A 14,714-nucleotide genomic window follows, 5' to 3' on the forward strand; every position below is an offset into this window, starting at 1 on the left:
TTTAAGCAAAGAATAAGGAAGGTTTCATTTGTTCTTCCCAGCATGGTTTGTCAGCCACCTTCTTTTCTGCATCTATACACTGAAAAAAACTCATAGTGTAACTACATCTGCACTCCATGGGAAAGCTGTATATGCTCACGCATATTCTTTCAGGATTGCCAATTAGCCTACAGTCCTTTCACTGGTAAGGAACATTTACATGCTTCTCTAATGCTTTTCTTCAAGAATTACAGCTGTTATTTTGGACTTCAGTGCCATAAATGAATGTATCCACCCACAAGACAGGCCAGAGTTATGAAACAACAGCTGTGAAAACACAAATAAGGACACAGTTTCAGGAGTACTGTTACAAGCTGTTTATTAGAACTTCACTTTGACAATAAATAAGGTATTTCCCAAGCAATCAAAATGTAATTATTTAGAAAGTTAAACAACTGAAGTCTTCACAACGCATTTTTTTATATACATGATTTACTTTATTTTAACCACCAGTTCACCTGGAGCTGTACAACAGTAGGATGTCCATTTTTTAAACTCACACAGCAAGAGACTACCAAGACATATTTTTAATCTGGAAGCTGTGTATGTAAAAACAATCCAAAACCATACCAGCTTTAGGTTGGAGAGGCCAGCTGTTTCGAATGAATCTCTCTCTTCATTAGACTAGCTGTTGCTGAATTCAGATTTGGGTGGATGGCTTACCCAGGAGAAAGACTGCCTTTTAGATTTATTTATTATTTTTTTTTTTAGTAGTAAGCTGCTCAATGCCAAGAGTACAATGTAACCATTTGTAGTTTGCTGCGCTACTGCACACCCTGTTCTGCCCTCAACACAAGCAGCACAGAACAAACTTCTGTGAAGGATGATTATTTTCAATATTATGAATCTCTAATAGCAAGTCCAAACTTTGCACTTCAACTTGCTGTTAATTATGAAAACGTCTTTCAGTTTTGGTCAAATGAATTAGCATTTCTTCACTTAAATACTCAACATACTTAATATGCCTTAATAATACTTTTAAGAGTTTGACATTCAAAGTTAACTTCAAAAGAATGTTCCTGTTAAATAAAGCACCAAGTTTCCCATTATTTTTATTCCCTAAATAAAGTCTACAAGAGACTAGGGTTTTTTAAAACATTAGTTCTGCTAAGAGTTGCAATTTAACAATAAAATTTAACTCTTATGGTTTGATTAAAGCCATGTTTCCAAAGTGAGCTTTATATATTCTGTGCAACATCCCATTTTCTTTAAGTGCATAGGTACAGGTCTCCAAGTTACGCAGCTGCAATTGAGTTATCATCTGCTTGACGACCCTGAGGCTTTAAGAAAATAGAGAATTAGAAGAAAGAAAAAAAGCAAAAGACTAAGGCTGTTATGAAACTCACTTTGTAATACATTGTGTTGATCAAAGTAGCTCTAGCACACAAGTGTAAGCATCAAGCCTATTTCTGCTTCCACTGGTGTCCAGCAGTAGCACAAACACAGAGAGGACATCCAACTGGAAGTTCAGTTTGGCCCAGTGAGTACATGGTAGAGGCCTCAGCTGCTTAACTGCTCTGCTAAAAGCCAAGAGCATCTCCATACACAGTCGGGCAGATTAGCACAAGGCCTGGCTGATCAGAGTTCTGACCATTACTGCAGCATAAAAAGCTGATAATTATCAATGCATAAAACATGACTGACAGTTTCTTAGAGGAATTCTAAGCAGAATCACTAGAGATGGGAGAGAGCAAGGAAGAAGTTTTAAAGGAGAAAAGGCATCCTTACAATAAGGTTTTTTGAGGTCCTGACAACCCCAAAGCAAAAGCAAAGAATTCTCAAGCCTGAGAGATTCCACGGGAGTGCTGAGAACACCACACTTTTCACGCCTTTGAGGTAAAAAGCCTTTTGTACTGACTTAGGAGGACATCTTGACAACCAGTCTAGAAGAGCCACTGATTGACAGCAGATGTAAAAACTAAGTTCTACCTGTCTCTTTTAGCTAAAAGAAAATTGAAAGAATGCCAGACCTGTTTCCTGGAAACAGGATTACAGATGTCTGAACAAGTCCAGCTCAAGTCATATAAACAAATTCTTCAGGCTCCTTGCTTGATAAGAGTCTGACTAAAAAGTGAATACAATACTCTGGAGACAGCAGCAGTGGAACAAGAAAGCGTTGTTTTGGGCAACTGGATTTAAATGATTCTTAAAAAGTCAAAAGCAGCCTGTCATCTATTTTTCATGACATGACTGAATTGTCTTCACAGTCATACCACTTAAGAAAAAAAAATAAAATCTAGACCGAGTGATTCACGGAGAGGATGTGTTTTTAGAAGTTATTTAGGGATGTGTGGGATGCTATAGAGTTTCTCAACCTAGTCAGAAGAGTTGCTCAAACACTTTTTTTTTTTCCCCAGAAGTGCTATAAATTACGGTATGAAAGTATTTAATTACATTTAGCTCACTCCAATGTACTCAAGATACAGACAACTTTAAAACTCATTTTTACAGAGTAAGACATGGAATAAGAGGGACAAGCTAAGCACATTCACCTAATTCATATAACTGTAACCAAACAACTGTTGCACTTGAACAGATTTCCTAAGGATTTTGGTTGATGACAGCAATGCACAATCCAAGACTTTTCAAAGCAAGTAACTCTGTTTAAGCTGGCCATTTTAGTGTGCTTAGAAATACTCAGCTTTGAAGAGAGGTGGGGTGGTAGTCCCCAAGAACTGAGCAGCACCACAGGGAGCCTTTAGACACAATGCACTTCTCACAGTCTTACCTTTACAAAAATGTGTGTTGGTATGAATCGTCTGAGCAACTGATTAGTGAAGTTTGGGAATCGCAGTAAGTTAACATGAAGAGATGGCAACTGCTGATATCCAGCCATCAGAGGATAGAAGTTGTATAACATTTCCTGCTGTGTGCCAGGAAGGATCCTTAATCGGATCTTGAAAAAGAAAAGAAAAAAATCCACAAACACAGATAAGTTCTGTGACCAAAAGCAGCCCTCTGTTTATTTTCTATTTATATACTGTTTACTTTCTGAAGTTGGAAAGAATGAGACTACTTTCCTATTCTAGTTAGACTATTACTTCTACACTGAAGCACCATGTTACCCATAAGCATGACAAATCGCTCATAGTCAGGCTTCCATCCAGCCCTCCTTTAAATGGAGTTTGCATCCATGTGATCTTATGGACAGAATTTACCATATTTTAAACATCTAAAGAACAATGAGTTTGACCTCTCTGCACATCAGTGTAAGTCTAATAAATGTATTCTTCAGCCAGCAAGATCAGTAGATGTGACAATTTTGTACCTGTTTAAGGCCAGAGAACATGAAGGCATCACTGGGTTCCACTGAAACCTCCACATCCTGGACTAAGTTGGTCTTATTTTGCAGGTGATACCTAACAGGTAGGGACTCTCTGACTCGACCAAACGATGGCAGATCTTTGGAAAGAAAGCAAGTAATCTCAAATACAAAATAGGTTTTAAAGTTCCATACATAAAAAATAAGTCTATCACAAAAAGCAGTGAAAAGTTTGAAGGAAAAAGAAAAAAATACAATAACTAGGTATCTAAAGTGTTTCCAGCAAGATTTTTCAGAAACAAAATACGAAAGAACAGAATACACCTTCATTACAACTTTTCAGTAACACTTCTTCAACATCTAGTTACAAAACTCTCAACTGTCAGACTGTCCAGGAATGCTAACTAGGAAGTCACTTTGGATGCTGCTGGGTATTTTCAGCTTACCAAAACCTTATCAGATACTGTCAGGAAGCTCCTTCAAAATATAACAGGAAAGGACAGTAGAATAATCTCAGTACAAATGAAACCAAAACTGAGGAAAGCAAAGGAACTCTGTGTGTTCAGCAAGCTCTCCACTCCCCCTCTACTCTTGTGCAGGTGAAGTGCTGGAAGAGAAACAGTTCACCTGCCCGCAAGCAGCTCCAATTCTCCAGGCTGTTTCTTTCCTGGGATGGAGCCAGGGTGTGGGTGGATGGAACAATGCTTGCTATAGGCATCTAGAGAAACCTACTGGGAAGGCAGCATCGGCAGAGATAATTCCATCCTCATGCTGCCACATTAACACAGGTTGATCATTAACAGCTTTTAAGAGAACACATTTATGTAACTACCTTCCAGTTCTACTCTTGAACTGAAGGGGGAAAAGAGGGGCAAGGCTTGAGGCAGTCCAGGCAATGATATAGTTTCTTTCACTAGCTTCATAATATCAGGTTTCTGTCTTTTGCTACAGTAAATGCAAGCTCTGGATGCTGTAAAACTTTGGCAGTCTAAAAATTCTAATGGGGACATATATGTTGACAAATTAATATTACCTGCATTAACATGGAGGGGAATGCTCTCTACAATCACATGCGGTAGAGTGATGACTGTACTAACAACAGGTACACTTTCCACAGGTGAACTTCTGCAGGAGAAAGTCAAATGCAGGCCATGTTGAAAGTTATACAACCTAAAGTATCAAGTGAGTGCACCAAGAGAACATCATTTACATGTGACTAAACTAAAATTACAGTAAATTCAGTGGCAGAAAGCATAAAAGCCCAAATCTTTATATTGGATCATTTGAAGTGAGTAAAAAGAGTGATATAGCGTGGAGATAAAATAGCAAAAGGCAAGTAAGAACACTAAACAGCTCTAAACAAAAGTAAACTAGAAGAAAGATATACCTCAACATTTGTTCTTGAAAACTGAGTGAACACATAAACCCACAGTCTAGTGTGGGACAACAGTTAGTTTTCCCATTTTAAAAGTTTGTTTCTACCACCACAAAACTATTCCTTTGACTTGGCTTCTCAAAGGAAACATTTAGTGACTGGAGAAGACAGGGAGCAGAAGGTGACAAAATAGATCTGTAATTGACCCAAGGTCTTACAAAGACGAAAGCTTCATGGATTGTTAAAACCATAACCACATAATATTTATCTCCTAAGTGAAATATGTATCTAATCAAAGCTAAGCAGTAATTAGTAAGGTCCAAAGTCTAGACAGTGCTTGCTAAAGGAAGATCCAAAACCAAGAGAAAAAAAACAAAAACAAAACCCAAAAAACCAAACACCCACCTCACTATCATCTCTAAAATCAAACCAACTTATTCCTTCTCTCCATCCAGGCCAACAGACACTTACCTCTTCCAGGAAATGATATAACATCCAGTTGCCACTCCACTAGCATTAGTAACTGGAGGACATCGAAGGCAAAAGCACTCACTGGCACTCTCACCTGTCTGTAAAACAACTATCAGCAAGATTTTGTTTAAAATCAAAGTGTAATCACTACTGCAGAATCCACCAAGTCTAAAAATCCAGTATGACACAAATACAAGTGTTCAGCCAGAAAGGTCTTTGAAGTGCTTTGCAAAGTGTACCTATATAACATATAAATTCAATAAAGACTGTTAAGTATCCCAACGCACGAAAGCATGTCATATACAGATATATGACAGTTTACTTTCTGAACAGCATTATGAGGTCTTTCATGCACACACAGTACAAGTAATTGCAAATTTAGAGTTCATATACAAAAAAGGGTAAAATAACACCAATTCAAATCCTACACTTCTCCCGCAGCAAATTCCAAGACAATTCAGTGTAAGGTGTCTCTTGTTTTAAAATTAAAATGAACATGGACATTTCTCCTCTCCCACTCAAATGGATGAGAGGTGGGGAAGAGAGGGAACACAAGAAAAATCTACTGGCTTTGATTTTTCACACTTTTCCCCGCCCCCCTCCACTTGAATGAACTAAAAAAGTATCTTTTCACTTACAGAGTGATTTAAAGAAAGAAAATACTAAGAATATGTTTCAGTCACTCAATCATTATTCTTTATCAAGTCTTGGGCAGAGGGGTGGTAGATAGGAATCAACTAAAATGTGGACAGCTGAACAGCTGGTGTCTGAGGGGGTTCATACCTCCTGGTAGTTAGCTCTTTAGGAGCATCAACCAGAAGCCATGAAGCACAGGGTGCCAGAGCTGAAAATGAAGACTCGTAGTTTGAAGACTAAAGGACCTGGGAAATAATTGCTTTTTGCCAGGTAACCCTTGAACCTACAGAGGAACTAGAGTCTTACATGGGTGGACAGCTAACCCACAATCAGGCAGGTACCCAGACTGCCTCATTTTATTCCACGTTTTGACAGAATATACACATTTTCACATCTCTGACTCAGCAAGTGCAAAGACAATGTTTTGTTAGAAGATTTTGGATCAGCTCTACTGCCAAGTACTCAATTTTTTTGACTTTAAAGCTAACATATTGCACTCTTAAAGGTTGAGATCTACAAGATTATTTTTTTTTACATTTAACTAATAAGTTATAAACTGTGTTAGCATAAAAAAAGATGCTTACTTCTAACTGGTCTTTATAGCCCACCCTGTCTAGTTTTACATTTTTCAGTTTCATGACTGCAATCATGGACATGGGTCACTTTGGATGCTGCCTCTATCACATGGTAAAGTGTTTACATTCTAGAAAGTATAGGAAGCCCATAAACACTGGAAACATTGAGTATCTTTCCATATGGATATCTAAGAAGGTGCATATCAGAAGTACTTTCAGGTGCTTTCCCTTAAGTCTGTTATATTTAGAATTTTGGCTACTATCTATCATTCAAGTCTATTTACTTGCTTAAGTGAAGTAGAACTACACTTTGAAGCGTACTGCTGTTTAAGTTGTGTTCTGGAAAGAAACTATAGCATTAAGCAGCTTTCTTCTATTTAGAGTTTGATAAGCAAATGCTGTTTAAGATGTCCCCCTTTCTTATTCTCAACTTATGCAAAAAGTATTCTCCTGATAGAGAGCATAATCTAAGAAAACTTACCATTCTCCACGTAAGATTCCAGTTGATCTACTGGGGCCATGGAAGGCGACAGCTGTAGCTGGCTGGTTACAATAGTGAGAGGCCAAGGAGAGGCACTCAGGATGTCTGTCATCAGTAAAAATGGAATATCTGCAAATACTCTGTCCAAGTGCTCCAACTGTCAAGACAGACACAAGCTCTGGCTATTTCTAACTAAACAGGGTACAACTATTAAAGGTGGTGTGATTCCAAAATACCAACAACTTTTCAAACACGTACCTTTGTGGAGACAAATTTGACAGCAACATCAAAAGGAAATACTGTTTCTATGGTTACAGTTTCATCCTGTATAGGTAACGAGAGGGGTGGGCAGAAGAGCGGGAAAAAAAGTTATATTTAGTGTCAGACCTAGCTACTGATGTCAAAGGTTACTAATGTAAAGTGACTTTTAATTGTAATTTTAACCAAGTCCTCCCCAGGGCAGACTGTATCTTTAAGATATTTAAGAATAAATATAGAAAACTTTTCTTCTGATTATACTTATGAAACTGCTCACCGTAAATTGGGCTACCATACTGCAGATTTAGCATTTTTTTCTACCTACTGCAAAGGCTTCTAAGAGACTTGGAATTACAGCCTTTAGATTGAGAATATTTCTTGCATTTGATGAATGTTATCTCCGGCAACTGGTGCATCTTTACATCCTACCCGGTGGCATTTGCAGAGGATTTCTTTCCCTTCAACGATAGTGTTGATTAAGTAAGAAACATAAATGAGAAACATTCTTGCACCGACTGTTCCACAACGAATGTATATTGGCTTTTCCAGCTGCAAAATAAAGGAGACAGTATGAGCCAAGCTATACCTAAATCTTATTAATTAGGTCTAGAAGCATCCAAAACTTGTTAATCATCTTACTTGGTCCAAGAGGGCAATAGTAGAATGAGTATTATTTTGACAATAAATAATCCTCTACAATGCATGATCTTTATCATGCAGCGAATGATTTTAATCAGAGTAGCACAGCTCCAGTTGCTTTGCCACTGATGTTTGTCTGTTTCTTAACACTACAAGAAAAGAACTGTTACTGTGTAATATAGGATATACCCAACTTCTAGTTTACTAGTCACAATCTCAGTTCGGTGCAACATCTGCGTATCTGATCCTCTACCGTGCCGAATCGTACTTGCTGCCTATTTTTATCTACTGTCTATTAGGCAGTGCATTTAATCAACAGCTGAGATTAGCCTTTTTATTTCTTATCTCCCAGCTGTAACATCAATCCCAGAATACGTCTTATTCCCAACTCTAGTCCAAAAGGGGATCTAGCTAAAGAAATACTAATCTACAAGTAAACAATAGGTAAAATATGGCCTAAGTATTTAATTGATTAATTCAGATATCTGAAAGTAAACATAGGTCCTTTTATTAGCTGATCCCCATTTTCTTAAGTGTGATATAGAAAGAAGGTTTTAAGCCTTCACCTTTTCACCTGGTTGCAAATCCCCTACAGGGATATCAGGAAGCAGTGCAGGAAAGGAGTCATCACATGCATCTGTTGCATGAAGAGTCACCTGAGTTTTCTGAGTTAGGTTGGCATCTTGCCCTAGGATTAAAAACAGTCTTCATCTCCATACAGGCTTACATCACTGAAGCATGAAAGCAATAACTAAAAATAATGATATAGATCTCAAAAAGCAATCCATGAGGAATTAACATTGTTTATTTGGTTGATGTAATCTTTCAAAAGGACCAGCAGAGGGTAGATTTGACAACACCTTAAGTTTTCCAAGTTGGGTGGTTCACATCCTGCAAGGTTGGGGTTTTTTTTTCCATCTATTTAGGCCAGGAAAAAAAAAACAAAACCAAAAAAACCTCAAAAAATCAGAAGCTGCATCTAGGTGTTCCCTATCATATATAAAAACGCAACATGGTTATAAGATCCAAGTTTTTCTTCATACTCTATATGAAGTAAAAAGGAAGCTGCACTGTTCTGCAGTTCTGTTTTCAAAAGCATGGCTTAATGTTTTACATCTTTTTAAAATTGTTCTTCCAAATCTGTGTTGAAAATACATAAAAATGAGTTTATAGATGTTAAGTGAAACCATTCTTCAGTCAGAGGTTGACTAGAATAATGGCATTACTGCAATCACGTGGGATAATTTTCAAAGCAAAACAAGCAACACCTTGCCAAAGAGTTACAGCTCTGGAAAATATATCACCTTCCCTATAAATGAAGGAACAAATTTCAATTGTTCTTTTAATATAATCAGCAAGCCACATTGACCTTCTATATCATGTGTTAAGTGTCAGAATGAAGTGGGGGGAAAATATAAAATAAAAATCAAGACCAACTATTAAACACTGCTTTAGGTGCCAAACCCAAGCTGTCAATTAAATAAGTTTAAAGAACGCTCCACTGACTTCAATGAACTGTACGACTGTATAGGGAATGTGGTTCTATTTCAGAGTACACAGCACATATTGCATCCTATATGCCAGTGGCTTAAAAATATCTTTGCCTTCTAGGATAATTACTACAAACAGGCATATCAAGTATAACATTCGGATTTCACATATTAAAAACTGTCAGCAATAACTACATACAGCTAACTAGGACTGACATACAGTATTTGCATGTTTCCCTTTTCATTTGAAGGAATACTGTCTCAGTTCACCACCACTCCCCAGATCTCAAGTGGTTTAAAAACCAAACCACATTGTTCATGTTGGGGAAAAAACGTGGGGATGGGTGAGGGAGAAAATCCACAGAGACTATACTTAAAAAACATTTATCTAGCACTGTCTAATGCTTTCACCTCAGCAAGAAGATCTGTCTCTTGGGAAAAGAAAAATTTAGTTATAAGCAAATTAAATAAAAGGTTAGGAACGAATACAAAAGCTTCCACATTTTCTTTTAAACTCATAAAGACTTATCTTTTGAAAATACCCATGTAAACACTACTGAGAAGCAGGGGTTAAGATAACCGTAACTGAATGAGTCTGTTGGCTCTTGTTCTTACCACTAGTATCTCATCATTCAGAACCTTCATTTTGGTTTGGCTCTTTACTACTGCAGAGAGCCATTTACTATATTCTTCTGCATTGCATCAAGAACAAGGAGTCAGTTAAGAGACTGCTGGATTAAAAGAAAGTAACCCCAAATACCTGGCTTTAAACCTGCTGTAAGCTTAACGTCTTTGGCCACTGTCTCCTCATGTGACTGGACTGTCACAATTAAACAATACATTTCATTTGTCAGGGCAGGAGGTTCATGACGGAGCTGAACAGAAATGTTTGGCACTCTAGAAATAACCCTTTAAGAGAAAAGACTCAGTTATTGTATGTTTCTTAAATAACAACTTTTTAATCATACTTTAAAGGAGATTAAAACAGCCTATTGCTTAAGAGAGTTCTGACAACTGATGGCCTATTCAAGTAGGAGATGTGAGATTCCTGAAAAGCAACGTGCTGGGAACAACTCTACAAATACAGTCAGGAACCCCAGTAATAAGCATTAATGGTTAAGATGTTCTGCTAGGAAAGAAAAAAGCACCCCCACCAATAGTAATTAGACTTAATTCTTCTGAATACATCTAAATTGGTGTTAGCCCCTTCATTAATAATTATTTTGCAATATAATTTCTTAGGGATTCTTTATTTGTGTCATGGCTTTTTAAAGAGAACTATAACACCTCCTAGTTTGCACAGAAGTCTGGGAAGAGTCTGCCTAGCAAAGTTAAGTGAATGGCAGAACTAAAGCATACTTGGCATGCTCAGAGATCAATGCAAGCTCTTTCTGTACTTCTAGCTATCTGGAGCCTCAGAAGTCCTAAAGAATTAACATGGTACCTATCTTATCCTGAGTTAAGCAAAGACATATTAAAAAGCTCATATTAATGAAGTGCCAACAAGTCTTTCTTCTTTTAAGCAGACTGATCAGGATTTCACAGGAGACTCAATGATATATCATATATATTTTCAAGGTTTTAGTTTTACTCACATAGTGCTTGCCTGAACAGTCAAACTGTCCCAGTGGACCTCATTATCTGGAAGCTTAGGTCTTCGCCTGAAGGAACGTGCTGCCTGCAACGTTTCTTGAGTTGAGGCAGCATCTCCACCTCCTCCACGCCAGTTCAGAATCACACATCGGCCAGATTCACTTCCCAGGATCAAATCCACAGAGGTGATCTGACAGAAGCAAATTTAAACACATACTGATAACTTCGTCTTCAGATCACCTACTGTAAGAATTCAGTTTTCCAACACACATTGTGCCTGTATATCACCGAAAAGCTTCTGGCAGCTTTGCAGACTGAAGACACCTCATCACTCCAGGATTTAATTTAATGAAACAGTGGTGGGAAAAGTATCCTTACTGATGTGTGCGCAGTGTAGTATTTTGGTTTTTGTTCTCCTCCCATAGTGCTACATCACCCTCTCCCTCCCTTTTTTTTTTTTAATGTATTGCACATATTTAAACAAACAAACAGACTTGAAGTAATACTTACATTTTTGTGATAATTTTTTGCCTTGGTATTGTCAGTAAAGTTTTACTCTCATTTTTAATACTTAGTTTCAAGAATTCAAACATTTGGAACTGCAGTGACATGAGTAACTGGTGCCAGATTAGAGACAGCTTTGTAGTTTTGAGTTCTTTGTAAGCAATACTAAGGTGTAAAACAAACTGACAAACCTCAATCTTCTTTCCTACATCTTCAGTTTTTGCAACAAATTTGAAAGTGAACTTTCTCGTTTTGCCAGGGACTAAACACATTGTTCCTTGTGATGACTGTTCTAGAATATCACTTTTTTGATAGGCTTCTTCTACCACACAGTACTGGTTGTAGTCCTACAACAGAGGAGTGGGGAAAAAAGTTGGTAAATCCAGACTTAAGACATATTTAGAGAGTAATGGTAGTAAAGCAAATGTTAAGGCCCTGTGTTACTGGATCAGACTGTATGGGTTATTGCTACTTTTCATACTACTGAAGTTAGACAAGTAATTACAAAGCAATTCTTTGACACAAGATATTCATTATATTAATGTAACTTTATGCAAGAGCATCAAGAGAAATAAGACATTAAAACAATCCTTCTGAAACTTTAGAGAGCTTCATGGAAAAACCAAGGTATGATAGACAAACTAATCAAACTGCATTTGGGAGTTTTACGACAGCATCAGTAAACTTGTCAAAAGTGATAGATAATGCAAAAAGAAAAAACACCTTTCCAATTTAAGTATTAAATTTTTTAAATGTTCAAAACCACTACCAGATATTATTCTAGTCTTATAATAAGCTTCTATCACTAGGTCAGAGATAGCTAGAACATAGTTACCTGATTATTGAAACTGATGCAAAGCTTGGAAAATCTGATAGGATGAGGACAATCAGCTCTCAAGTATACATCAAACTGCACAGGAACATCAACATGAAAACTAGGAGCAAGAAATTTTGCTTTGCACTGCACTGGAATTAAAGAAAAGGAAAAAAACCCAACACAATACAAACCCAAGAAGTAGGTACAACTACAACAACAAACTACAACATTACATTCCAGAAGCACACACTTGAATTAATCATGGTAAGGATTATTCCATGTATACTCTTAGAACTTTGGTTTTTATGCAAGTGGGACAAATTTGGCTACTAACACTGTCACAGAAAGCCACTTTTCAGCACTTAACCAAAATCTTTACAGAGAAGAGGCAGAGGCAGACATGCAGCAGAAAAAAAAATAATCCTGTACACTTCGTTACATTTCTTTTGTAGGTAACACTCACTCATGCCCCTTTCTATGGGGAGTATTAGTTTGCACACATTCTGCCCACTTTCCTCAGCATCCTACTTCAAAGCACACCAGAGTGGCAGAAGCCTTTCAAAAAGCAAGGGTTTACTACTTCTACCATGTTTAAAGGCACAGTGTGTTGGGTTTGCAGGTCAATCCACCACACATAGGTAGCCTCAGATGGAAGTTCAGAGGTTCTTCCCACTCAGACACAATGCTTAAAGGATTCTTGTTTAGTAATCCATATTGGAGATAAGAGATCACCGACTCACTACTTGTCTTACTGATTTAGGAGAACAGAGCGATGCTGAAACAAGAGTTTCAGTGTTGCTAGCTTTAATATACACTTCATATTTTTCCTAATTAGTTTTTATTTTCAAGCCATAACTACATTGAAATTCATAATCTGGTGTAAATTTGCTTTCTTACTTACCAAATGGTATAAAATCTTGGACTTCAATTGTAAAAATGTTACTCCCTGACAAGGAAACACGGTCAGCCCACAATTTTTGTGATGCTTTCACAGCAGCAGCGTCACAATCAGGTTCAGGATCAGGGCTTTCATTCTGTATCCAGACAGAATATTACCAATAACAATAAAAGAAGGTTACCAAACACTGACCAACCTTAAGATTATTTGAGAGGGTAATAGGAATTCTGCCACTTACCATCAGAACTTTTATCAGATTTTTTTCTATTCGAGATTTCTGATCTTCTTTAAGAGTAGATGCTAGCAAACAGAACAAAACCAAAAATTACAAGAAAGAAGCAAGTCCTCTTACTTTTTTTTTTTTTTTTCTTAACTTAAAAATAAAATCTTTCCTTTAGATGGCATCTTTCAAAAAACACATTCTGGGGAGAAAAATAATTCTAACATCTATCCTCCAATAATGAAGGATTCATTCAGTTTTCAGAACTTTCTCCATTTTAAGTGTTTCCTCTTACTTCCACTGGAACCAAGTAAAATATTTTTTTTGGTTAGCCAAGTGTTTCATAATTTATTGGAGGAAAATCCCAAGAGAATAAAGCCTATACCTTCTTGTTATTTAAGTTTAAAAAGAGAGAAACAATAGAAAAGTCTAGAACACGCCAAGAAGCAAGCTTGAATACTAGAAACAACCACTAGAGAAGGTGACAGGAAGGAAAAAGGACTGATTAAAATAAGCACTCTTCTCTTGAAGATACAGAAAGGTGGGTTTGTCTCACTGGCTATTCTTTAATACAAAGCAGAGTAGCCTGGCTAGCTAACAGAGGATGCAAACCCATTTTTACCACACCTAACCTAACAGTGGTATTAGCTAGCAATTTAGGGCACAAAAGGATTATTTTTCCAATGTCAAGTAACAGACTTTATACAGAGTGCTTGCATTATTACTGTGCAACCACTCGATGTCACATTTTTTTCTCTAAAACAGACCAGGTGCATATTTCATCAGCAGAGTCCTAGTAAAAGCGTGAGAAGTGCATTTGGGAGTTTAAAGTCCATAAAAATGGTGCTAAGCTTTGTTACTTACTAGGAAAAATGTTTTTCCTCTTTAGCTGTTTTACAGTTTTCCCCATCCCAAAGCTCAGAAAGTTTCTTTTACATCATACAAACAGTCTCAAATGAAGCTCTATGCCTCAGATGGTGGGTGAGCGAGAAACTGAACACGAGCAGACAGTGTGCGCTTGCAGCCCAGAAGGCCAATAACCGTATCCTGGGCTGCATCAAGAGAAGTGTGTCCAGCAGGTCGAGGGAGGTGATTCTGCCCCTCTACTCCACTCTTGTAAGGCCCCACCTGGAGTGCTGCGTCCAGTTCTGGAGCCCCCAACACAAGAAAGACATGGACCAGTTGGAACAAGTCCAGAGGAAGGCCACCAGGATGATCTGAGGGCTGGAGCACCTCTCCTATGAAGACAGGCTGAGAGAGTTGGGGCTGTTCAGCCTGGAGAAGAGAAGACTCCGGGGAGATCTCATAGCGGCCTTCCAATACCTGAAGGGGCCTACAGGAAAGCTGGGGAAGGACTTTTCATAAGGGCAACTAATGACAAGGGGAAATGGGTTTAAACTGAAAGAGGGGAGGTTTAGATTAGATATTAGGAAGAAGTTCTTCACTGTAAGGGTGG

The 14,714-nt window shown here is 37.7% G+C and overlaps 1 protein-coding gene across 1 annotated transcript in view; it reads right to left on the reverse strand.

Annotated features, from left to right (window-relative positions):
- Positions 1-332: 332 nt before the first annotated feature.
- The window catches only part of TRAPPC11 (trafficking protein particle complex subunit 11), a 25,173-nt gene continuing 10,791 nt past the window's right edge, over positions 333-14,714 (reverse strand). The window contains exons 14-28 of the mRNA XM_010174107.2: positions 13,277-13,338; positions 13,042-13,174; positions 12,159-12,289; positions 11,515-11,670; positions 10,822-11,009; positions 9,987-10,135; positions 8,303-8,424; positions 7,527-7,646; positions 7,098-7,163; positions 6,840-6,996; positions 5,148-5,256; positions 4,335-4,426; positions 3,308-3,441; positions 2,768-2,935; positions 333-1,319 (exon numbers count right to left, since the gene is read on the reverse strand). Of these exons, the coding sequence (XP_010172409.2) occupies positions 1,275-1,319; positions 2,768-2,935; positions 3,308-3,441; positions 4,335-4,426; positions 5,148-5,256; positions 6,840-6,996; positions 7,098-7,163; positions 7,527-7,646; positions 8,303-8,424; positions 9,987-10,135; positions 10,822-11,009; positions 11,515-11,670; positions 12,159-12,289; positions 13,042-13,174; positions 13,277-13,338 (1,832 nt within the window). The 3' untranslated portion in view covers positions 333-1,274. The remainder of the gene's footprint in view (positions 1,320-2,767; positions 2,936-3,307; positions 3,442-4,334; positions 4,427-5,147; positions 5,257-6,839; positions 6,997-7,097; positions 7,164-7,526; positions 7,647-8,302; positions 8,425-9,986; positions 10,136-10,821; positions 11,010-11,514; positions 11,671-12,158; positions 12,290-13,041; positions 13,175-13,276; positions 13,339-14,714) is intronic.

Source organism: Antrostomus carolinensis, unplaced genomic scaffold, assembly GCF_000700745.2.
Source record: "Antrostomus carolinensis isolate BGI_N321 unplaced genomic scaffold, ASM70074v2 scaffold26958, whole genome shotgun sequence".
Classification (NCBI taxonomy): Eukaryota; Metazoa; Chordata; class Aves; order Caprimulgiformes; family Caprimulgidae; genus Antrostomus; species Antrostomus carolinensis.